General features: G+C 37.9%; 1 protein-coding gene across 1 annotated transcript in view; it reads right to left on the bottom strand.

Annotated features, from left to right (window-relative positions):
• Positions 1-24,487, bottom strand: part of GTF2B (general transcription factor IIB) — a 30,774-nt gene extending 6,287 nt beyond the window's left edge. Inside the window, exons 1-3 of the mRNA XM_055585256.1 lie at positions 24,332-24,487; positions 19,392-19,498; positions 746-879 (exon numbers count right to left, since the gene is read on the bottom strand). Coding sequence (XP_055441231.1) covers positions 746-879; positions 19,392-19,498; positions 24,332-24,348 — 258 coding nt within the window. The 5' untranslated portion in view covers positions 24,349-24,487. The remainder of the gene's footprint in view (positions 1-745; positions 880-19,391; positions 19,499-24,331) is intronic.
• Between the last annotated feature and the right edge of the window lie 1,595 nt (positions 24,488-26,082).

Below are 26,082 nucleotides of genomic sequence, written 5' to 3'. Positions count from 1 at the left end.
CAAACTTAGTATGTAAATTATAGGGCATGAAAATATGACCTGCTTTTGCCTAATTTCTTAAAAATGGACTATGCAGTAGTATAAATTGAGTCCTAAAATAGCATATGCTTCCTGGATGAGTTCTTTGAAATAATGCCACTATTACTTCCAATTCAGATAGCAGAGCAAAAGCCAGCCAGGCTGCCAGGAAGATTATGCTACTGCTTCTATATAACAGCAGCAGGTACCATTTACTGAACACATTATATACACTACATGTGTATAGATACTTGATACATATTTCCATGTAACCCTCAAAATGTCTCTAAGGTTGCAGTACTGTCACTTTACTGATGAGAAAAGTAAAGCTTAGGAGAGTCATAAATTCACCACTATTAGCAAATAGTCTATTATACAGCGATCCAATTTATCTTAGTGGTCTTAAGGGAAAAGAGAAAAGATTACTAATATTCAAGGAACATTTTAATATGAACTCAAAAAGCCTACAACACTCAATTTTTTTGGGCAAAACTGCTTCATTAAAACAAGGGCCTGAGATATCGAGTCTGTAACTTCAATGTATTAGTTTCCCATTTAAGACAGAAGAAATAAATAAGGCAACCATCATTACCAGTAGTCTTACTGCTGATCTTACTCTCAGATAGAGATTCCTCACTGGAACAGTGACTGATAATTTTGCAAAGTTTCCAACTCCAGGTCTTTGGTCAGTCTGCACCTGGCATTTCCTGCCCAATGGATTTATTACCTTGCCAATCATAGTAGACAAATCTCCATCACTCAGAAGAGGATTCTGAGAATCTCCAACTCGAGATGGATCTTTTGTTGCTTTATCATTGCTGAAAGTTCTCCACTCAGATCCTACATCGATAACTCGGTCACCTGAGAATATAAATGGAAATCTGAATTGTCTCGTCAAGATAGGATTTATTTAACACAGCCTAATGCCCAACTTAGCTCTTTTATTCCCAGAAAATCTCAACACGAACATCAGGCTTCAGCTTAAGTATCTTGTCTCAGATATTTATCTTAAAGTATTCCTATTGTGACAGTTCTATAATAACCCTCTTTAAACATTACGCTATGATTAGTCGTATTTTAACTCCTGGAATAAAGAAGTAGACAAAATAAAGACAAAAATAAAGTTAATCAATTTGATAAAAAGCTATGAAGAATCAAGATTTGAAAAAAAAAAAAAGAATCAAGATTTGAACAAAACGTGCAACAGGCACAGAAATAAAAACCAGAAAACACTGTTCATGATGTTATTAATACACAGTTTAAAGAAATTACAAAGTTGTTATGGGCAATGCTCTGCAAAGAACTAAGCCTAAGAGGATACTTTAGTAACTATCTGAAAATATTGAAAATATTTGGGGGTCAAATAATTCATACAGAATAAACTTAAGCCTAGAATCAGTAAGCAGAAAGGTAGGTAAACTTTTCTTTTTACACAAAAAAGCAGTGGCTAAAAACGCCACGCTAAGAAACCAGACAGGTAGATTTGGTGTAGATTACTGCTTTGAGGGGAATGCCCAATGGCTGGTAATACCTCTACCACAGACAAGCGCTAACAAGAACACCTGCATATGCTAGTCACTATGCCCTCTGTAAATGTTATTTTTCAATCCTTAAAGCTTTATAAAAATAGGTATCACTTTTATTTTATTAGAAATAAAATTAATTTGCCGAACATCACACAACTAAAACTGAAATGCAAATGGGATTCCAGAATCTGTTCTATACTGCATTTATAAAACATTAGCTTTTCCACCAATGTGATAAAATTAAAAGCAGGAACCAGACCATTTTCATCTGTGGCTATATATAGCAAACAGAAAGGAATGGAAGAAGTAAGTTATCTCAGTAGTTAAAAAAAAGTTGGTTTGACAGTCAATTAATATAATGGTTAAAATTGTGGACTCTTATCAGTTGCTGCTTAGCCTTGGACAAACTTCCTCATTTCTGTAGTAGTTCAATGATTCAGCTTGAAATTTCCCCAATTACCTTATTTTAAATTAAGTAATACAGTTTCAATCCATATGAAGTGCTTAAAAACCAGTTCAAAGTAAGTTGCTTGATATTAGCTATTTAATGCTATAAAAATAAGATGACATTCTGACAGTTTGATATTAATTCTGAATAAGAAGAGCACCAGTTATAAAACATTAACCTCCATATTAGACTTTACAAGAATTAGAGTGCTCTGCTGCAGTATCTGGTATGTAGGACAGCACAGGAGGTGGGGAGAGAACAGACGGAAGGAACTCAACGCAGATTGCTGCACTTTCTATATACGGTAAACTAAAATGCTTATTAACAGAGTAGAGTGATCTGCCCTTAGAGTTTTATTTTAGAAAACAAGTAAATACATAACAGAATCATTCCTGATGATTTTGAGAAGATGTTTTCTTCTTTGAATACTCAAATCACTTGGGAATAACCAGATCTCATTTGGACTATCATGTGTCCATGTCACAAGGCAAGTGGGATAGAGTTAGGACACCACTTGCCACACCTTAGGCAGTGAAAATGGCCAAGGAAAGCAGAAGCAAGGAGATCAGGTAAGGCAACTTCTGTGGATCAGAGATTCGGCAGGTGGCCCAAAATAAGGAGAAAAAGTTAAATGAATAGGATGGTCAAGATGCATTTCTCTGCTTCCTCCTCCTAAGAGCAAACATCACTAAACATGAGAAGCAATTCTAATTAAGTAAATTGAGTTTTAAAACTTACGTGACATTAATGTAAAATGTGTAACTGTGCAGAGTTTTACTACAATATTAAGCAAGGCCCTGTCTTAGAGAGACTACTCTAAAGAGACTCATTTTTGTTCCTTTCTACAGAAGAGTAGCTGCTTACAAGAAATAGTTATATAAGCAAAATAAAATTACCTGTATTCCCAACACCCAAAGATAGCCACTGTCAATACTGTGGTATATATTTTCTTTTCCATTCATCTGTATACATATGTTTTTTTGTGAGATTAAAATTATAATGTCTAGTCCCTTACAAGCTCTTTTCACTAAATTTCTAATCAAAACTAAATTTCTAATCAAAACACCAAAACAAAACTTTTAGACAACGTTTAGCCCTTTCAATAGTATCCACTCCTCAAAAGTGTTGCCATGTCTCCATTCTTCCTGTTTTCAAAGGGAGAAAAGTGAATCTAATTTTCCTAGTCAGTAAAATAAAAACACACAACAAAAAACTACTGCAGCCTTCAAATCTAGTTACTTAAAAATTTAAGTGAAAAAAATCAAATGCCATCATTAACTTTTAACACTTTAATTTACACAATGGATGTAAGAAGAGAATACCTTCCTTATCTTACCAGCGTCTTCAGTCTCTCTGGAACACTAAAGATAAAGTACTAGTTTGCTAGTAGCATTTTCCTTTTGACCCCAAATTAACTTACCATGAGTTTCTTTTGTGCTTGCTTTTACTGCCTCAAAAAAGACAAATTGGATTAGGAGGGGAAAAAAAAAAGTTGGCCTAGGATAGTATAAATAGAAAGCCCAGAACTGGGTAGTGATGTAATTTTTCCACATACGTGGGAATGGTCTACATGACTCATTCAACAATCTGTGGTTTGTGCTCAGAGTCATTCCCTCTTTTTATACTTTACTGCTCAAAACATAGCATTTATAGAAAATAAAATTTCCAAAATAACTCAAACAGCACATCATGAAACTACAACTAGACCATCAGATTATGTGCATGAGTAATAAGAAATACAGCAGATCATTCAGAAAAAAAGTCAGAACACATAAAATATTTTCTTGAAGAACATCTAAATGTGGTAGCATTTTTAAAAGTTGCTCTGGAAAGAAACTGCATTACAGAATCTTTTCAAGGAGTAAGTGTACAAGGCAGCCATACTGTTTAGGTATAGTCAACCTTTGACATGCAGAAGCCCAACAATTAGCACATACGTGCAATAACATACAACGTCACAGAGCCCTCTGTTCTACAAAGAGAGAAACATGCCAACTTTTAACAGTTCCTTTTTAAACCACACACTGATTTTTATAAAATCAACATCAGATAAAGTCTGTATCACAGCACTACTACAATATATATAATACCACTATTCCTCCCTCCATCTATGTTGTGTGATCTCTTAACACTCTGATCAAATTTCCCATCCGAAAAGGTAAAGAGATTCACTAGTATACACACATGCACAGGCCTCAATCCATGTTATCAGAAAGGTGTCTAAAGAGTATCAACGACGATATTTTACTATATTCTAAAGTAATGAGTTTCATCTCTCTTTTTTCAGGAAGAAATTGAGAGTAACTGCCAAAATCATTCACACTAGTTTAAAACTGTTCAACTACTTTGGCACACACCTACCTTATGATTTGTGCACCACAACTACTGACCCTTGCTCCAGAACCCAGGAGCTGCAACGACTGAGCCCACATGCCGCAGCAACAGAAGCCCAAGCGCCCTGGAGCTCGTGCTCCAATGAGAAGCATGTGCACTGCAACTAGAGCGCAGCCCTTGCTCTCCACAACCAGAGAAGGCCCAGGCAACAACGAAGACCCAGCACAGCCAAAAATAAATAAATTGTTTAAAAATCTCATTTTCTAACTAGAAATTGCTATTGTATTTCACATGCCTATATTCGGCCACTTTTAATAGACTTAATTTTTAAAAAATGATCTAAATAATCCAGATACAGAGTCCCATCAATGGCAAGGAACTTGTTCCCTTTCCAGTGCTTAACTTCCATTTATATTTTGTATCTAAAGCACTTGTCAGAACCTTCAAAACAATGCCTTTGATTTAACACAAAAATGTCCCCGCTACTTCGACATTATGCATAAAAGTGACAGGTGAACTGAAAGTCTTCCGTTAAAGCATCAAGCATCATTGTACTCTACCTCAGAGCATCTTAAATGAGGAAAAAGTGTTGTGCTTATTAAATGTCTATCATCTCAGTACACTACAGTATTTATTACATATTATCTTCTTACATAGCACATTGTAGGCCATTATTCTTCTAGTACTTTCGTGTTAAGACAAACTAAGTTATTTGGAGATAATAAACAGATTCAGCAGTTAGGTGGCTTAAAACAAAGATTTCTTTCTTATTCACATTACCTGTGTATAGAAGGGGACAGAACTGCTTTCTATGCAGTCCTTACTCAGGATGATGGAATTGCTACTTCTTGAGACAAGCCAGTCATCATGGCCGGGGAATGAATTATGCACTGACTTTATCGTTTCCAATAGTAACATTTCTACTCACAGGCCACCAGCCACAGCCAAAACCAGCCATGGGATGTTTAAATTCAGAGCGAGTGGGGAAATAAAACTGTACCATGTGGCCCAAGAGAAGAACCAGAAGTATCAGTGAGTGGTCATTGGTACTCAGCAAATAAAATCAGCAAATAAATTTGACAATCAGCAAATAAAACTCAAGCTCTAAAAAAACAAACAAACAAACAAAACAAACAAAAAAAAACTCAAGCTCTGTATTTTTGTGATTTATGTATAAATTAATTTTTAAAAGATTGTTCTATGACTTCCTTCTGTGTCACAAGACAAACAGGACTGAGAGTTAACTTCACTGTATTAGCATTTGTCACAGAGAAGTAATTCATCAGTAAAATTGTAGGTCCCTTTAAGGTAACATTTTTCCTGGTTAGCTGCATACAAATTTCTGTTAATAAAACTTTTTAAATGTTAAAAGGATACATTCCCCAGTGGTGCACAGGAGTCTTGATTTTGCAACCCTAAGGTCTTCTGTGAGCAATGTCAAGTTTTCTTGTACCTTTAATACTTTATCATATTCACCTGCATCTTCAAATAGTATCATAATGGCTATCCTGTCTTTACCACTTTCCAAAATTCACTCTTTATACTCAGGTTTGTTTTCTGTTTTACTGTTTCAATCTTCTAGAATGTTGAGTCAGCTTATTGCTGTACAACAGTTTCACTGTGTTTCTCTCCTTGTGCTATCTTCTTTCTTTCTGACCCTTTTTAACAGAGACATTAAAGAAGCTTTATTTCACTGATCACAAAAAAGTAGTTATTTTCTATAATTTTTTACTGGTAAACTATATCAGGAGAGGGCTTCCTTGGTAGCTCAGCTGGTAAAGAATCTGCTTGCAATGTAGGAGACCCTGGTTTGATCTTGGTTCAGGAAGATGCCCTGGAGAAGGTAATTGGCTACCCACTCCAGTATTCTGGCCTGGAGAATTCCACGGACTATCAGTCCATGGGGTTGCAGAGTCAGACACGACTGAGCAACCATCACTATTATCAGGAGAAGAATTTTCTGTTAAGTCCACAGGACTGCTGTTCCTCCATTGTAGCTTGTATTCATAAGCCTCAGGTTGATTTTTATGCTTATTCATCCTATAATGAATTATCAGTCAAAGTCCACTGGAAAACCTTCCAATCCACCTCCTCAAGTATTCTCAGCCTCTCTGCATACTCACAAATCCCTGGCAGACAAAAAAGAACCCAAACAAAACTAAACTTCTGGTATGATTCAAAAAATGTATCAATATTAGAAAAGATACAGGTAAACATGTAATTAAAGCAAAAACAATAAAAAGTAACTTCAACAAGATAGAACTTTGTCAGGTTACCAGTCCATGAGTTATAATAATAATTTTGGATTAGTGTGACTCCCTATCTTTTTGATAAGCCATCCTCATCATGATTTGCATTCTGCAGCATATGATGACTATTGGTAGTTCCCTCCATCATATCTGTATTCTAGCCAATGGGAAGCAGAAAAAGGGAAAGCACATCCCTTAGGGCTGGTTCTAGAGATACACAGATCTTTTCTACTTTACAATGCATCTTAGAATTCAATCACACGGCCACAGCTAACTACAAGGGAAGCTGGGGAATACACGCTAGCTGAGCAGCCATGGGACCAGTTAAAATTCAGGGATTCTTATTATTAAAGAAAGAACTGGGGCTTCCCTGGGGGTTGTGGTAAGGAATCCGCCTACCAATGCAGGAAACAAGGGTTCCATCCCCGGTTTGGGAAGATCCCACATGTTGTGGAGCAACTAAGCCTGAGTATCACAACTATTGTGCCTGTGCTCTAGAGCTCATGAGCCGCAATTACTGAGCTTGGAAGCTGCAACCACTGAAGCTTGCATGCCTTAGAGCCCGTGCTCCGCAACAAGAGAAGTCACTGCAATGAGAAGCCCACGCAACACAAGTAAAGTAGCCACCACTCACCACAACTAGAGAAAAGTCTGTGCAACAACGAAGGCCCAGCACAGCCAAAAATAAATAAATAAAATTACAAAGAAAAAAAGAATATATCAATAATACAGTGATCTTAAAAAAAAAAAAAAAAAGAGTTCAGTAATAGCTACTGGGAAACAACCAACAGTTTCTGCTACATGGAGTAATGGGATCAGGAGAAAGAAAAGTATATCTCCTAGAAACAAGGTACTTTGCCCGACAGTCTAAAGGAAACAGTACACGGGGACAAATTAAACATTTAACCTTTGTATCAGGCAAGCTACTAAAGCTACAACCAACGGTATTTTGTAGTACAACATTAAAATCATAATGGCTTAAGATAGAAATTTTAATAGAGGGGAAAACTGCAACATACCAAAAGCAGCCAGGAAACCAATACTGGAGAGATAGTCTGACTTTCTAGCCTGACCTAGACTCAGTATATTTTTGTTCTCTGTTTTCTATTGTAAATTAACAAAAGAATTTTTTAAAAAGAGATACTGAGAGGAACTGCCCAAAATTGGAAATCTTTCTGCCATCTTTCTGGAAAAGGATTTAAGTTATTTTGGTGTACCACCCACCTCTACTAGAGAATTCAGAAGAGTCTTAGAACAGTATTTCCCAAGCTATTTGTTTTCATAAGTTAGATTTATCTAAAACCATTTAATTTAAAACAGCAAAAGTTTTAAAAAGTGCTGGTAAGTCAAAAGCTTCAATAATCAAAAATATATTATTATTCAGGACTTCCCAGGTGGTGCAGTGGTAAAGAATCCACCTGCCAAGCAGGAGACATGGATTCAATCCCTGGGTTGGGAAGATCCCCTGCAAGAGGAAATGGCAACCCACTCCAGTATTCTTGCCTGGGAAATCTCATGGTCAGAGGAGCCTGGTGGGTCTGTAGAGTCTGACATGACTGAAGCGATTTAGCACACACTGGGCTTTTACTAAGTTTCAGGCACTAAATACTTTACATATGACATCCAGAACCTTTCCTAATATGTGAGAGACCTGAGGCAAAATTATAAGCGGAGATCAACAGGGTTGAAGAGTCAGATACGAAACTATTTAGGACTAAACAACAAACAACATTTATTATTATTTAAAATGGTAAGTCCAAAGCATTGAATTTTTAAATTATGTGCCCTGGAAAACTGTTTGAGCCATCACATTGTATTTTTTTAAATCTAAAGCTGAAAATGAAATGCATCATTAGCTTCCACAGCTTCCTCAGTCATCTAACCTTTCTCACATTTCAAAGAATCCAAATTTTTAGTCTAGGGTTACTATATATTCTTATCAGAAATCGTACATTGAGGATAATTTTGAAGGGAACTTTGGTCAAGACATACTTCATAAAAAATACTATTAATAATATAGTCAGTCTCTAAATCAATTTATGTTCCCACAATGCAAACCAGATACCAACTCATAATGAATTATCCTTTAGAAACAAACCAAATCATGGTTAATTTCCCAGACCAGCCCATAAAAGTCTATTTTATCCATGTTTAGACCCTTGGAGATGGGGAGAACCTGTACAAGTCAACAGTGATAATTACCATTTGGAAAATAGTCCCATCCTTGAATATGTGAACAGACCTTGCTTCTCCTGAAATACAGGCACATTTGCAGCAGCAGCATCTAAGCTAAGGAGCTATGGCTCTGATATAAGATGCATCTTAACTTAGCCACAATAACATTTAGTCATTCACACACTAATCCTTTCAGGCCTCTATCCTATGGAGTATGTTTCTTTACCCCTCTACCTGGAATGACTTTCCCTCCATAAACCCTAACATTCTTAATGATCATGTTTTCAATGTAAATTCAATAGTAATTTCCTCAGGAAGTCACCATTTCCTTCCTAGTGCTCTCCTCAAACTCAAAGGAAGATCTGTAATAGAACTTTTACCACTTTGTTGTTTTAATTCACTCCTTCCTTCCACACACTAGCCAAAGAGCGAGTCCAGAGCTTGCTTATTGCATCTCATCTTTCCAACACTCTCCCTGACCAGCAGTGCTTAACAGAAGTACAACGACCAAAGGCTTTTCAAGTCCAACAGATCTAGATTTAAGTGACTATGTCACTTACTAAACAAAGAATCTTAAGTTAATTACCCAAACACTCCAAGCATAAGTTTCCCTTTCTGTGAAACAAAAACCTACCTCAAAGAACAGCTGTGTTACCCAAGCAAAATTAGTTGTTCTCTAATGCTTAAGAGAAAGTAGTGTCTATATTAAAAATTCTGAATTAGGTAAAAACACTGTGTCTGAGGGCTTACAAGCCATGACAAAGCAAGAATCTGAAAATGAATACAAATACTCCTTACTTTAAAAATACAACTTGGCCATCTTAAACTAAATGTTTTCCTTTAGGAAACATTGCTAATGCAAATTTAAAGATGATAATCTGATAATGTTTAAAATACTATAATTGCAGCATTAAATATGCTAGACCAATAACAATCTCTCAAACACATTTTGCATACGACCTGCTAGGGAGAATGGCATCTCAGACTTAGAATCACCCTTTTTCCTACAAGGTTAAGAAAAAAGGAGCACTTACATTCCCAAAATATGTATCACTGAAATCTCATACTAAAATTCTACTGTTTATTTTATATATTACCTCATTTGATTCTTAATAGTTCCTAGTAAACATGAGATTTATGGTACATGCCCTTGAAGGGGGGGCCGTACTTATTTTACATATAAAGAAAGCTAAGCTTGGAAAAATTATACAACTTGACCTAAGTCACATTACTCATTAAGTAGTAGAGCCAAGTCTAGACTGCAGGGCCAAGGACTACTAGTTTTTCCAGGAGCTATGGACACACACAGATATCTGGTTTACAGGAATAATTTGAAGTCTAGGTCTAGAGACATGGGAAACATGAGGGCAAAGATGAAAAGCCTAAAGAAGTACAGAGATCTCAAAGAATGTGGCAATTTATAAAATTTACAGAATACATCTGTGTTTAGAGTTTCTGAAAGTGGAGCCTGCAGTCTTTTTAAACTGCTTAACGCATATTCACATTCATGTCTCAGATTCACTGGTATTAACAATATCCAGAATAACTTAAGAGGGGAAGGTCAAAGTGATTCATTTTTCTCTTTCAAATTCATCTAAACTATTCTCCCAAGAAAAAGAAATGCAAAACAGCAAAATGGCTGTCTGAGGAGGCCTTACAAATAGCTGTGAAAAGAAGAGAAGCGAAAAGCAAAGGGGAAAAGGAAAGATATACCAATTTGAATGCAGAGTTGCAAAGAATAGCAAGGAGAGATAAGAAAACCTTCCTCAGCGATCAATGCAAAGAAACAAAGGAAAACAATAGAATAGGAAAGACTAGAGATCTCTTCAAGAAAATTAGAGATACCAAGGGAACATTTCATGCAAAGATGAGCTCAATAAAGGACAGAAATCGTATGGACGTAACAGAAGCAGAAGATATTAAGAGGTGGCTAGAATACACAGAAGAACTGTACAAAAAAGATCTCCATGACCCAGATAATCATGATGGTGTGATCACTCACCTAGAGCCAGACATCCTGGAATGTGAAGTCAAGGGGTCTTAGGAAGCATCACTACGAACAAAGCTAGTGGAGGTGATGGAATTCCAGGTGAGCTATTTCAAATCTGGAAAGATGATGCTGTGAAAGTGCTGCACTCAATATGTCAGCAAATTTGGAAAACTCAGCAGTGGCCACAGGACTGGAAAAGGTCAGTTTTCATTCCAATCCCAAAGAAAGGCAATGCTCAAACTACCGCACAATTGCACTCATCTCACAGGCTAGTAAAGTGATGCTTAAAATTCTCCAAGCCAGGCTTCAGCAATACGTGAACAATGAACTTCCAGATGTTCAAGCTGGTTTTAGAAAAGGCAGAGGAACCAGAGATCAAATTGCCAACATCCGCTGGATCATCGAAAAAGCAAGAGAGTTCCAGAAAAACATCCATTTCTTCTTTATTGACTATGCCAAAGCCTTTGACTGTGTGGATCACAATAAACTGTGGTAAATTCTGAAAGAGATGGGCATACCAGACCACCTGACCTACCTCTTGAGAAACCGGGTATGCAGGTCAGGAAGCAACAGTTAGAACTGGACATGGAACAACAGACTGGTTCCAAATAGGAAAAAGTGTACATCAAGGCTGTATATTGTCATCTTGCTTATCTAACTTATTTGCAGAGTACATCATGAGAAACGCTGGGCTGGAAGAAGCACAAGCTGGAATCAAGACTGCCGGGAGAAATATCAATAACCTCAGATATGCGGATGACACCACCCTTATGGCAGAAAGTGAGGAAGAACTAAAGAGCCTCTTGATGAAAGTAAAAAAGTAGAGTGAAAAAGTTGGCTAAAAGCTCAACATTCAGAAAACTAAGATCATGGCATCTGGTCCCATCACTTCATGGGAAATAGCTGGGGAAACAGTGGACACAGTGGCTGACTTTATTTTTCCGGGCTCCAAAATCACTGCAGATGGTGACTGCAGCCAACAAATTAAGACGCTTACTCCTTGGAAGGAAAGTTATGACCAACCTAAACAGCATATTAAAAAGCAGAGACATTACTTTGTCAACAAAGGTTCGTCTAGTCGAGGCTATGGTTTTTCCAGTAGTCGTGTATGGATGTGAGAGTTGGACTATAAAGAAAGCTGAGCGCCGAAGAAGTGATGCTTTTGAACTGTGGTGTTGGAGAAGACTCTTGAGAGTTCCTTGGACTGCAAGGAGATCCAACCAGTCTATCCTAAAGGAAATTAGTCTGGGGTGTTCAATGGAAGGACTGATTTTGAAGCTAACACTCCAATACTTTGGCCACCTGATGTGAAAAGCTGACTCATTTGAAAAGACCCTGATGCTGGGAAAGATTGAGGGCAGGAGAAGGGGACGACAGAGGATGAGATGGTTAGATAACATCACCGACTCAATGGACATGGGTTTGGGTGGACTCTGGGAGTTGGTGATGGACAGGGAGGCCTAGCGTGATGTGGTTCATGGGGTTGCAAAGAGTCGGACACGACTGAGCGACTGAACTGAACTGAAACTATTCTCCGGTATTTTCCTTACATTACTTTTAAGAAAAACGAAGGAATTCTGTTTTAAATGGTATTCAAAAAGTGGCTTTAAGTTGATAACACTATTTCTATACAACACTTCACTGTGAAATCCTAATTTATAAAAGTCTTGATAATTTACTAACTTAATACTTTACAGCCTATAAGTCACATATAAACAATGTACAAGGTCAGATTTATGAACAAATTGATAATCTAAATATGATTATACTGCCACCTAGTGCTCGACTTTTATAGTGACATAATCACACAGGATTGTGGGGGGGACCCACAATCAGTGCTGGTGGGGCCAACAGTTTCATGGTAGAAATGACAAAGCTTTGCTTTAAAAATTGGCCCTATTTGAGAGATCACTACCAATATCTTAAGGGTCACTGACAAAACAGCCAATGACAAATACTTCAAATGTCTAAAATAACAATCTTATAATTCAAATGTCAACTGTTACATATGTAAGTAGTTTTACAAAGAGCTAAAAAGAAATTGGAAACAATCTAAATTATAGGAGAGACTAAATACTACACAACCATTTAAATACTGGGGAAAAATTAAACAGGACATCAAATTGTATTTTCCAAAGATAGCAGCAATAATATCTCCCATCCACATATTCTTCTGCAATATGACATTGTTACCCTCACACTGGGGCTTCCATGGTGGCTCAGCTGGTGAAGAATCTGCCTACAATGCGGGAAACCTAGGTTCAATCCCTGGGTTGGGAAGATCCCACGGAAAAGGGAATGGCTGGCTACCCACTCCAGTATTCTGACTGGGAGAATTCCATGGCCTGTATAGTCCACAGGGTCACAAAGAGTCAGACATGACTGAGCGACTTTCATTTACTACCCTCACACTGAGGTGGGGCTATTTCTTCTCCCCTTCCAGTCTAGGTGGGTCCTAGGACTGCTGTGACTAACAGAATACAAAAGTGACCTTGTTTCAAGGCACAGCCCTTAATTACTTGAGTCCAGCTTCCATTCTCCCTCAGAACACTTGCTCTTGGGATATCTTTCTTAGAAACCAACCATCATGTATGAGCTATTCTAATACAACTATGTAAAGGCTTTAGAGCATGACACTTCAACACAGGGAGGGTCAAGGAGCAGAAAGGTACCAAAATGCAGGTGAGAAACCATTATGGCAGTGGACCCTCCAGGTCCAGTTAGGGCTGAAACAGTGGCCTAAGTGAGTCCTTCACAAATTAATGACATATAAAATTTTGAGCAAAATTAAATGGCTGTTACAAGCCATTAAATTTTAAGTGGTCCATCATTTAACTGAAACAGAAACTGGTTCCAGAAAGTATGATGTTGCTTTAATAAAGTCCTAAAATATGTGGCACTGGTTTTAAGACTGAGTGATGGGCCTCAAGTAGCCTACAAATGATGGCTTGAAGGTCAGTGAGAAGTGTTATTAGAGACTATAAAAAGGTATTTTATATCACACAAAACGTATTTTTTGTATTATGAATTATTTCACTTAGAAAAAAATAATAGTAATAGGCACTCTTACTTGATGACTCAGTAGAGAGGGGTACAATACGGCTCCAAAAATGACAGTTAAGCAGTATCTGGTCTTGAGTTTAAAATTAAAGGGAGTTAGTGACAATGGGATGCCCTAAGTTTCAAGAACACATTAATATTAAATATTAAGTACAGAGTTGTCCAGAAACAATCTAAAAGAGCTTGTTTCTAAAGTTGTCTGGTGACTATTTAAACAAAAAGCTATTCAAAGTGCTTGTTCAAGAAATGTTATAGCCTAAAAACTAAAAACTTTGAGGCAGTGTAAAATTTCATGGCAAGTATAATCAACACTATGTACACCAAAATTATTTATTAGAAGACATATGATGATGCTATCTAAATATAAATCACTATGAACATCAATATCTCAAATGTTTAAAAAGTTACAAATTTTATGCCCTCAGTGGACTACAGAATATTTGCCCAGCTTAATTTCTTCTCTATCTCCCGAGTATTAGAGATAAAGGTTGAACTGAGCTGACAAAAGAAGAGCATATGCCTTTAAATCAAAATGATGATGGAAATCTGCTTATTAATATATGACAATGATATATGTTTCTGTGTATATGTATATATGTGTATGTATTTTTAAAATTTAGACTCATGGAAAGTCATGATCAATTAAACTATTTTCAACATAATTTGCCTGATGGTAACATCAGCAAAATGGAACTTTCTGTTTGCAGACTCTTTCTTGCTTGCCTCCTCTTGTCTGGTCATGAAATAGATTCTTCACTTGCAGGGCATCATATTATACATTTAACCACAATACCTGTGAATGAGGCTACTGTGTATGTTAAAACAAAAGTTTGTTATATTTTATGTCAGAAAACCCAGCATCACAAACAGATATTTCCATATACAGAAAAGTTTAATCAGATTATATTTCAAATTTTTCAGGCCTTAAAATCAAGCCTAGGGACTTCCCTGGTGGTCCAGTGGTTGAGAATCCACCTTGCAGTGCAGGGGACATGGTTTTGATCTCTGGTCGGGGAACAGAGATCCTACATGTCATGGGGCAACTAAGTCCACATGCCACAACTAGTGAAGTGAAGAAGTGAAGTCACTCAGTTGTGTCAGACTCTTTGCAACCCCACTGACTGCAGCCTGCCAGGCTCCTCCGTCCATGGGATTTTCCAGGCAAGAGTACTGGAGTGGGTTGCCATTTCCTTCTCCAGGGGATCTTCCCTACCCAGGGATCAAACTTGGGTCTCCTGGACTACAGGCAGACTCTTTACGTCTGAGCCACCAGGAAAGCCACAACTAGAGCGTGCCACAACTAGAGAGTCTGTGCACCACAATGAAAGATCCTGTGTGATGCAACTAAGACCAGATGCAGCCAAATAAACTGGAAAAAAAAAATTAGCTTGCATCAGTAGAATGAAAAATACCATTTTTAATGCTGTTCAATAATAATAATAAAGCAAAATTAAAAGGAAATTAACTGTCTTTGGTTAGAGATAGAAAAAAAAAAAACAAGTAAAATTTAGGATTCTAAGCACTAAAAAGAATATAAGACTTGAGAATTGTATCTTCCTTCTCCAGTTACTTAATTTTATCCAACTGTCTTGCTAGTTACAGCAGAAGTGAAGCTGATGGAAAGACTGGAAATATAATACAGTATTTTTCCACTATTTCTTTTTAAATGGCGACAGAAGTTAAGAGAACCAAGAAACTGAAATTCTAATTAATCTTCTGTCTCTGTCTCACTCTTACATATAATCAGTTCAATCTTACTACTTGGTAAGAATTAGAATGCTCTCATTTAACTTGGGGGTCAGCAAACATTTTCTGTAAAGGGCCATAGAAAACATTTTATAAAGGCTTTGTGGGTCCAGAGGCCAAACTGAGGTTGTTATTATTATTATTATTATTATTATTATATATGTAATTAAACAAAAAGAGAACAATCCACTAGTTTTTAATTGATTAAATTAAGAATATAATAATGACCAAATATAATTCGTTATAATACAATTTCTACTACTGAGAATAACAGAATTCTCTTTTGAAGGGATAACATATCACTTAATCAGAATTCAAAGTTAGTGTTCTCTAACCATCAAAAAAATTTTTTTAATCAATTACAAATGGTCATCTGTCAGTGTTATATTAATAAAATTTTATGTATCTTACTTTTAAAAATGTCTTCCCTCATGCAGACAAGTACAATCAAATACTGACATTAATCCACAAGCATTTCTAATAGAGCATATTCACTGTTTGGAAGGTATTTATAGAATCTTATTACATTCTTCTGATATTTGCCTTTTAACATGTCACTATATTGTAGATTAAAAAATCACTTGCAATTAAAGGTTAGGTAGAATCTCCTTAATTGCAGTTAAGCAGCTTTAAAATATGAAAATTTCCTTTGCACTTGTATCCTGGTCTGAAAAACACTGATTAAAGTTTGAGTTTGGAAAATATATCCACTGCAGATTTGAGTGGGAATTAAAATCTTAGTTTTTGTTTTAACTTCTGACAACCATGGAAGTATATAAGATGTATTAAAGAAATCTGACATTACTTATGTTTTAAATAATGCTAGTTGTCAAACTGGCTTTACTACAGTGTAATCAATCACCACTTTGCCTTTGCAGTTCTAGATTGAATTTATTAATAAACACTAGCAACTCTGCAGGAAAACCTAATTTCTGAAGCCATTTGTGTTCAATAGTAGTGGTTGAAGGCAGTACTGGCTCAGAAAAACTTCAACCTTGCCCCAGAGCTTTAAAAAAAAGTCACAAGAAAACTTTGCCATTATTAAGTTACCAAATGACTGTGTGGTTGGGCAAGTCAAGATACTCACTCAGCTTCTATTTCTGACAAAAATGTATAGAACTGATGACAGTTAAGTCCATGAGATTAAATGAAATTCACCACTGACATTATATATGGATCAATAACATGTGATGAATTCAAACCTTTTCCACAGCATAGCAGATGAATAATACAATGGATAACTATACACTTGAAAAATCTTCCATTTTCACAATTTTTATAAAAATCTTCCATTTTCACAATTTTTATAAGTTTGTCCAACTAAGTCTTCTTCACTACACATTATTTTTAACACATCCTAGCAGATTCCACTTCAGGTTGTACTGAATCAGTATTTTGGCAATTTAATTTAGAAGTAGTTTCTCCTGTAGTTGTTCCATGCAGCTGATTCAGTCTATGAAACTCTGCACTGACTCTATGAATAAACAAATCAGCAATATCAGCAACACCTGTCTAGTCATCAAGAGTCTAGGAAAAATACTTGAAATAAATTATCTTGTTTTTAATTTACTACTGATGTCACTCCCAATGTCCTCAACTCTTCAAGCAACTGTTTCTGCTGAGAGGCTAGCAGTCTTAACTAAGTTTATATTCTCTGGACACATTTCTTTAGCTACTATAAACACACACAAATAACTCATCATTGGTAAATGATCTTCCCTGTTTGGCCCACAAATGAGCCACTCAGAAACTTAACTGCAGCCTTATTTTTATTCTTTTACTTTTGTGAAGAAATTCAGCTGTGATGAGATTTTCTACTTGACGTTTTCTAAATTTTATGACCATTGTTTTCCTGAGTTAGCAGTATTGTGATGAGTGCTTAGCCTGATAACATCAATTGTCTTCTTCTAGTATATCTATAGTATGGACCACATGATAAGGACAATGCTTCGCCATTTCATCCAGTTACAAACAACTTATGCTCTGCTGCTAAGTCGCTTCAGTCCTGTCCGACTCTGTGCGACCCCCTAGACGGCAGCCCACCAGGCTCCCCCGTCCCTGGGATTCTCCAGGCAAGAACACTGGAGTGCGCTGCCATTTCCTTCTCCAATGCATGAAAGTGAAAAGTGAAAATGAAGTCGCTCAGTCGTGTCCGACTCCTAGCGAGCCCATGGACTGCAGCCTACCAGGCTCCTCCGTTCATGGGATTCTCCAAGCAAGAGCACTGGAGTGGGTTGCCATTGCCTTCTCCGACTATGCCTTAAAAACATGACATTCAGAGTTCATCTTTTTTTTTTTTTTTCCTCATTTTGACTTGATGGGTATGCAATGGTATCAAAATAAATAAATAAGAGTTGCTGTATGGAGGTATGCCTGGCACTCAAAATGCTGCAGATGTATAACTGGGATTTGTAGTGCACTGAGCAGCAGTATGATGTGATGAGAACAACATATAAGGTTTCTTTTTTTTTTATTTTAACTGGAGGCTAATTACTTTACAATATTGTAGTGGTTTCTGCCATACATTGACATGTTTCTTTTACAACCACTAAATTCTGCTATGCAACATAAAAGCAGCCACAGACGATATATAAACAAATGAGTGTAACTATATTCCATAACATTTTATTTATAAGTTTGACTTTGATAATATTTTCACATGTCCCCAAATATTATTTTGATTTTTTAACTATTAAAAAAATGTAAAAGTCATTCTCAGCACACAGGGCATATAAAAATAGGTGACAGGTCATAATGGAACTATGGCAGTGGAACTAGACTGCTGGACTACTTAATCCTCAGTTTCCGCTATCTCTAAAATGAAGATATACCTCATAGATGTCACTAAGGAAAAACTGAGTGAATATGTAAGTCATTTAGAACAGTGCCTAGCATATAAGCTTATTAACTGTTAATATACTTACTGAGTAGAATGTAATTGCAAATGGGTTTCAATTCCTACTAACAACTCTGTATGATTTAAAACTCCCACTGGAGGTCTGAGGCAAGCAGCCTACTTGGATGAATATTGCACGTGCTCCAAGCATGACACTTCCACAGTATAACACTATCCATGTTTCTGTTACACTGCCCACAAGCCTACTAGCAGTTTCATTCTTGAGTATTTCAAACCTTGAAGTATTATACCTTTTCTCAGGTGCTGGAGACAACCCCACCATAAGAAAAATTTCTGAACAGACTATCTCTATCCTAAAGTTATACTACAGATCTAGATTAGTGAGCAAGTAGGAATAAAGTAAAATTTTAAGAAGCAGTATTTTGGGCAATAACAATTTCACACTAGAAATTCATAAATAAATCAGTCTGTATGAGCAAATGAAATTTAAACCAATCTTTTTTTGATGACTAAAAGGCCTTGCATGAGACTCAATACCTCTATAAAGACATACCTTTATTACTGCAAAATCATTCATGCTTATCTAATTTCATTCCTCTGAAACAAATCATGTTTAAATATAAGAAAATCACAAAAGGTAAATTACATTTACTCATTATTTCCATATGCACAAGTATGCATCAAATATTTAAGCCAAAAAACTCAGGAAACAAAGGCCTAAAGGCCTTTCCTTCTGGATTAATTACCTCCATTTTAGATGTCCATCCTACCCCACATTATGAAGTATATGTGTTTCTATAGACAGTAAAATATGGTCTCTGATTTTACTCTCACATTTCCTTTTTTCTAAATCTATTTGCTTTATAAAAAAAATATGTATTATCTGTAAGAGGAAAAAGTAAAAATGTATTAAAAGAGAGTTTGGAAAATATACAAAAGCAAAGTACCCAAAAGAGTGTTTTCAATTAAAATCATAGTTACTGCTTACCTACAACCAGTCCACATTCAGGACAGATCATATCACCAGCTCTGTAGTCCTCCACTAGGATCGCATCTGGATGGTTTGGACATGTGACTCTTGGAAGAGCATCCAAACTATGTGGAAAAAAAAAAAGATTTTTTAAAATATCCTTCTAACCAATATGCAACAAAGTACTCATCTTTTGGAGGGGGGAAGAGGTGGATTCTGAACACTTTCCCAATAAATTTACAGTACATTTACACTTATAAGACATTTAAACTCAGATTTCACAGTAAACATCTTAGTTACTTTAAATCCTACTTAGTAATTAACAGATAATACTGGAACTGCCTTTTGTAAGAATAGTTCCTGGTTTGCAGAATGGAAGCCTTTAAAAATGTAAACAGAAAACAAGCTTTTTTTTTAACATGCAGACTACTAAAATGTTTATAAATCTTGATTGGTATGAAAATGACTACCTACCATCATAACACGCAACATGTACATATAACCATCCGGTCTGCAACCCTTGACACTTACTTCTCTAGTGAAAGAATAAATTGCAAGTATGTGTTTTTCTACTCGCTGGATACCTTAGTAACAAACTTGAATGTACAGTGAACCTAAAAAGGATACAAACCAAGGTGGTAGATGTGGCTCTGCTGAACTTAGGATGATTTCATTTAGTCCAGAACTAAGTTTGTTAGCACTCAAGAAATGACTTCAAAAGCTACTTTTAAATCTATTTGTGATATTAATAATTTGCTTGATTATTTTATTTTGAAAGTAAGGCAGTATTGGGAAGACACATCAGCCTTAAGTGACCTGACAGAATCGGTTCTAAAAACTATCAAAGACATTTAACATAGATTTAATAATTATTTCTATGGCTGTGGTGTCTTACAATCACAAATGTCTGGTATCATTGAAAATAAGCTCTTTTTAAAAGTTCACTTGAAGTAATACAGAACAAGCTTCACAAACATATATATAAAAGATAACATCAACTATTCTTGAAGTATGTAAACAGGTATCTGTGGTTTTGGATAAAGTTTCTCAAACTAGCAAACACAGTTCAGAATGGTAACTTTCAACAGAGGTAATATCCACTGAAAAACTGATAAAATAATCCATATTCCCAAATGTACACGTTCAGGTTAACCAGAACACACCTTGACTCTTCTCACTGGGAAAACAGGGAATGGAGGTTTAGTTTATATTCATGCTTATTAGACTCTTCAGAGTCCCTTGGGCTGCAAATCAAACCAGTCAACCCTAAAGGAAATCAATCCTGAATGATGCTGCACCTAAAGCTAAGCTAAAGCTCCAATACTTTCGCCACCTGATGTCAAGACATAACTCACTGGAAAAGACCCTGATGCTGGGAAAGACTAAAGGCAGGAGGAGAAGGGGGTGACAGAGGGTGAGATGCTTGGATGGCATCACTGACTCAATAGACGTGAGTCTGAGCCAACTCTGGGATATAGTGAAGCACAGGGAGGCCTGGTGTGCTGCAGTCCATGGGGTTCCAAAGAGTTACTGAACAACAACATGCTTATTCCATAAAATTCTACTAGGAAAATATTTTAATAAATTATAATAAATAAAACATTAAGAAATTAGTATAAATTATTTTTTTTAAACTTTGTCAAAATAAAGGACAGTGTTAGAAAAGTAACAGTAATTACAAATGTGTACAATGGGCAGCCATGTGGCACACAGCATTCAAAGGACTGATATATTTTGTACTATTAAAAAGTAGAATATTGTGTGCATGTATATGTATATAAAAATGATATGGGAACAACTCAAAGATATGCTGAATGAAAGAGTAACATAGGGATTTCAGAGAAAACTGAAAAAAGAACTACAGTTATATGCAATAACATGAGTAAATCTCCAAATGCTGACCAAAAGACACCAGACACAGAGGAATACATACGCATTTATATATAAAGTTTAAGTTAGGCAAAACAAATCTATAGTGTTAAGAATAAGGATGTGGTTTTCTTTGAGAAAGAGTACTGACTGAGGGCATAAAGGAGGTTTCCAGAGTGCTGCTGCTCCTGGTGGTATTTCATCAGGAGACTTGGGTGACAGCTACGTGTATGTGCTCTTTGTAAGTGAACTGCACACTTAAAATCTGTGTGCTAAATAACTTCACAAAAAAAGGTAAAAAGCTAGAGAGCATTCATTTTTTATATTAGACTACTTTTTGGAAGGAAGAGGGGTTAGGATTATATGCGTATGTTTGTGAAACCACAGAATCACTAGGAAAACACCAAGAAACTGGTTACGATGACTGCTCTGGAGAAGAATTAGATGGCTAGGAGTGAGGGAAAAAAGACTGCTTTTCTTCTTGCTTTTTATGATTTGCATGTGTTACCTATTCAAAATAAAACTGTGCTCAAGCAGTTAACTTTTAATTAAATAACCCACAAGGGTAATACAAAAGAGGAACCACAAGAGTAGGGCAGTGGGGGAAGTAAGGGAAAGAAACGAGAGGGAAGGAATGGAGTAAACCACCACCACTGACATTAAAACTTAGGCTGCCTAAGAAGCCACGAAATTCCAAACTTCATTTTATAGCTATCCTTTACTGGGTGCCTACTATGTGTCTGCTGCTGCTGCTGCTGCTGCTAAGTCACTTCAGTCGTGTTCGACTCTGTGCGACCCCACAGACAGCAGCCCAGCAGGCTCCCCCTTTCCGGGATTCTCCAGGCAAGAACACTGGAGTGGGTTGCCATTTCCTTCTCCAATGCATGAAAGTGAAAAGTGAAAGTGAAGTCGCTCAGTCGTGTCCGACTCCTAGCGAGCCCATGAATCGCAGCCTACCAGGCTCCCCCGTCCCTGGGATTCTCCAGGCAAGAACACTGGAGTGGGTTGCCAGTTCCTTCTCCAATGCATGAAAGTGAAAAGTGAAAGTGAAGTCGCTCAGTCGTGTCCAGCTCTTAGCAACCCCATGGACTGCAGCCCACCAGGTTCCTCCTTCCATGGCATTTTCCAGGCAAGAGTACTGGAGTGGGGTGCCATTGCCTTCTCCGACTATGTGTCTAGTACTGTACATATATTATTAATCTTCATTAGCAACCCTTCAAATTAAGTATTACCTCTATTTTAAAGATTATGCTCAGAGAATGATTTTCCTGAAGTCACAGAACTAATGAGTGGTAGAGTTTAGATCTGAACTCACAACATTTGTATTCTTCTCTGTGAAAACATCAAGCAGTTTCATAGTCCAGTAACTGTCCCTCTTCCTCAGGGGGAAAAAAGCTATCACAGAAATACTAACATCCACCTTTGTTCTCATGGGTAGAAAAAACTCAAAGAGATGGACAACTGCAATAAGCCTAGGAAGAATTTATTTCAAAGAAATATCTCAGATTTTTCCTTTTAATGAAGAGAATAAAGCACACAAAGGAAATGTTTTTTTGTTTTTTTTTTTCGGTAAAGAATCAATCAAGTGAATTTACTATATTTAACTACTACAGTATGTTATAATAAAGCCCCAATATAACCATATTCATAGTAAATCTGCCATAGGAGAATGTTATATATAGGTGTCTTTGGGAAGCTAGTTCTCCATTTACCTATAAGGAAGCCTAACCTAACAGAGCCACACCCAAATAGAATGATTGAGCATTTAATCACAGAATTACAATCAGTAAACAAGTGTTACTGGCCTTAAGAGTTGTTTCCAAGTAGTTTAGCTAAGGCTGCCTCCTGCCCCATCCTTTAAAAATACAGTAACATAAAGTAGTAAAGGCTTGGTACTCACCAGAAAGGGCCTGGTCTACTACTCAAAGCTTATTATTTTGTGATGATGGCTTTCATCAGGAACTCAATTCCAAACATGAGAACAAGTTCAGAAAAATTATGCCAGAGTTACCTTGGCTTCCAGAAGCTATAGAACTTAATCTGATACGTTTAATACATTATGAGTTACCAAGTGTGATACCAGGAAACATATCTGAGATTCTATACTCTGTTCTAATACTAACCTTGGAAAAGTCAACATGGGCATGACTCAGTTTACACTTAGGCAAAAATCCTACTATCTACCTCCTATTAGTCATGAGAGACATAATTAGGGTCTGCAAGCATTTTTCATGTCACAGGATTAAAGGCTGTCTCTAATGGCACTGTATGCATTTGCAGTAGGTATCAATCAGTACATCACGTTTTTAAAATATATTAGTGACTTTCCTGCTGCGGCTGCTGCTAAGTCGCTTCAGTTCGTGTCCGACCCTGTGCGACCCCATAGACGTCAGCCCACCAGGCTCCCCCGTCCCCGGGATTCTCCAGGCAAGAACACTGGAGTGGGTTGCCATTGCCTTCTCCGAGTGACTTCCCAGTATACATTATTTTCTGCAGGCAAAATTTTCTTCAGGAGTATACAGATGACATCTCTAAAGAAATCTCTTAAGGAGACTTATCAACTCTTCAGAAATGCCTTAGCTTCCACTTCAAAAGGCCTCGGGGATGGCTATCAGTTTCCATCAGGTTTACCAACGCTGACGTCCCTAACTTTTTGCCAGATGGATAAAGGCCTAGAACTAACCCCTTCCCGCTCTCTAGAAGAGGATTCACGGACCCTCGGCTGGCAGACCAACAGATTAAAAAAAAAACAAGCGTGGAAAATTTAAGAAAAAAGGACAGTTGGATCATACGCAAAAGACCCGAGGCCAGGGGCTGGGGACACCGGAGCCCCCCCACACGATAATGCCTGGGTGAGAAAACGACCAAGGACGCTGGAGGAGAAACGCCGGCGGCTCGTTACCCCCTGCGACACCCCTGACAGCCCTGCGTCTGGAAGTGCCTTTGTCCCGGGCGGCCAGCCGCTCCGGCTGCCTCTCCCCGCACTTCCGAGGCGTTCTGCTCGACGAAGCAGCGGGAGCGGCCGCCCTGCTAGCCCCGGCACTCGACGCCCGCCCTTCAGCTGGCTGGGCTCTACATGACGTACTAACCGGCTGGTAGACGCCATCTTCACGGCCACTGCGGCTCCAGCTACAAACAACGACAGACGCAACCGCAAACAGGAAGAGACAGTGGCGACGAAACGCCGTGAGACGGGCTTTTATAGGCGAGTCGCCCACGCAGTCGTAATAGGGCGTGGCTACGGGTCCGGAGAAGAGCCAAGAACAGTGAGCTCGGGTACGCCCCGTGCTTTGCGTTTTCTTATTTCCCTATTCACTTTCGGTCATTTTCTATGTGGCTGGGCAAATATAGGAAATCACCTGGAAAAATTCCCAAGGGCACCCTGCAAATGTGCTGCACCAGAGATACCTTCAACTTGACTGAGTTACAGCACAAAATACTGAGCTTCGTGGAGGGGGCAAAGCCCCCATCAGTTCAGTTCAGTTCAGTTCAGTTCAGTCGCTCAGTTGTGTCCGACTCTTTGCGACCCCATGAACCGCAGCACGCCAGGCCTCCCTGTCCATCACCAATTCCCGGAGTCCACCCAAACCCATGTCCATCGAGTCCGTGATGCCATCCAACCATCTCATCTTCTGTCGCCCCCTTCTCCCCCTGCCCTCAATCTTTCCCAGCATCAGAGTCTTTTCAAATGAGTCAGCTCTTCTCATCAGGTGGCCAAAGTATTGGAGTTTCAGCTTCAACATCAGTCCCACCAATGAACACCCAGGACTGATCTCCTTTAGGATGAACTGGTTGGATCTCCTTGCAGTCCCAGGGACTCTCAAGAGTCTTCTCCAACACCACAGTTCAAAGGCATCAATTCTTCGGCGCTCAGCCAGATTCTTTATAGTCCAACTCTCAAATCCATACATGACCACTGGAAAAACTATAGCCTTGACTAGACAGATCTTTGTTGACAAAGTAATGTCTCTGCTTTTTAATATGTTGTCTAGGTTGGTCATAACTTTCCTTCCAAGGCAAGTGTCTTTTAATTTCATGGCTGCAATCACCATCTGCAGTGATTTTGGAGCCCAGAAAAATAAAGTCAGCCACTGTGTCCACTGTTTCCCCATCTATTTGTCATGAAGTGATGGGACCACATGCCATGATCTTAGTTTTCTGAATGTTGAGCTTTAAACCAACTTTTTCACTCTCTTTCAGTTTCGTCAAGAGGCTCTATAGTTCTTCCTCACTTTCTGCCATAAGGGTGGTGTCATCTGCATATCTGAGGTTATTGATATTTCTCCCTGCAATCTTGATTGCAGCTTGTGCTTCCCACAGCCCAGCGTTTCTCGTGATGTACTCTGTATAGAAGTTAAATAAGCAGGGTGACAATATATAGACTTGACATACTCCTTTTCCTATTTGGAACCAGTCTGTTGTTCCATGTCCAGTTCTAGCTGTTGCTTCCTGACCTGCATACAGGTTTCTCAAGAAGCAGGTCAGGTGGTCTGGTATTCCTGTCTCTTGAAGAATTTTCAACAGTTTATTGTGATCCAGACAGTCAAAGGCTTTGGCATAGTCAATAAAGCAGAAACAGATGTTTTTCTGGAACTCTCTTGCTTTTTCTATGATCCAGCGGATGTGGGCAAAGCCCGCATCCCCGAAGGCTAAATACCCTTCCCCCAGCCTGGAGTCAGCTACTCCAGTTTGACCACAATTCTTACTTGGCAAAGGGGCGATTCCACCAAGGTATTTAGAAAAAAGAGAAATTCACTTAGGTCAGCCCCAACAAGTGTCAATTCAGGCTCTATCATCAGCTAGCAAGCTTCTTAGGCATGTCCTTTGCACTTTGGGGTAA

This window comes from Bubalus kerabau, chromosome 6, assembly GCF_029407905.1.
Source record: "Bubalus kerabau isolate K-KA32 ecotype Philippines breed swamp buffalo chromosome 6, PCC_UOA_SB_1v2, whole genome shotgun sequence".
Taxonomy (NCBI): Eukaryota; Metazoa; Chordata; class Mammalia; order Artiodactyla; family Bovidae; genus Bubalus; species Bubalus kerabau.
Note: the sequence above shows the minus strand (reverse complement) of the source record. Positions and strands in the feature narration are given on the sequence as shown.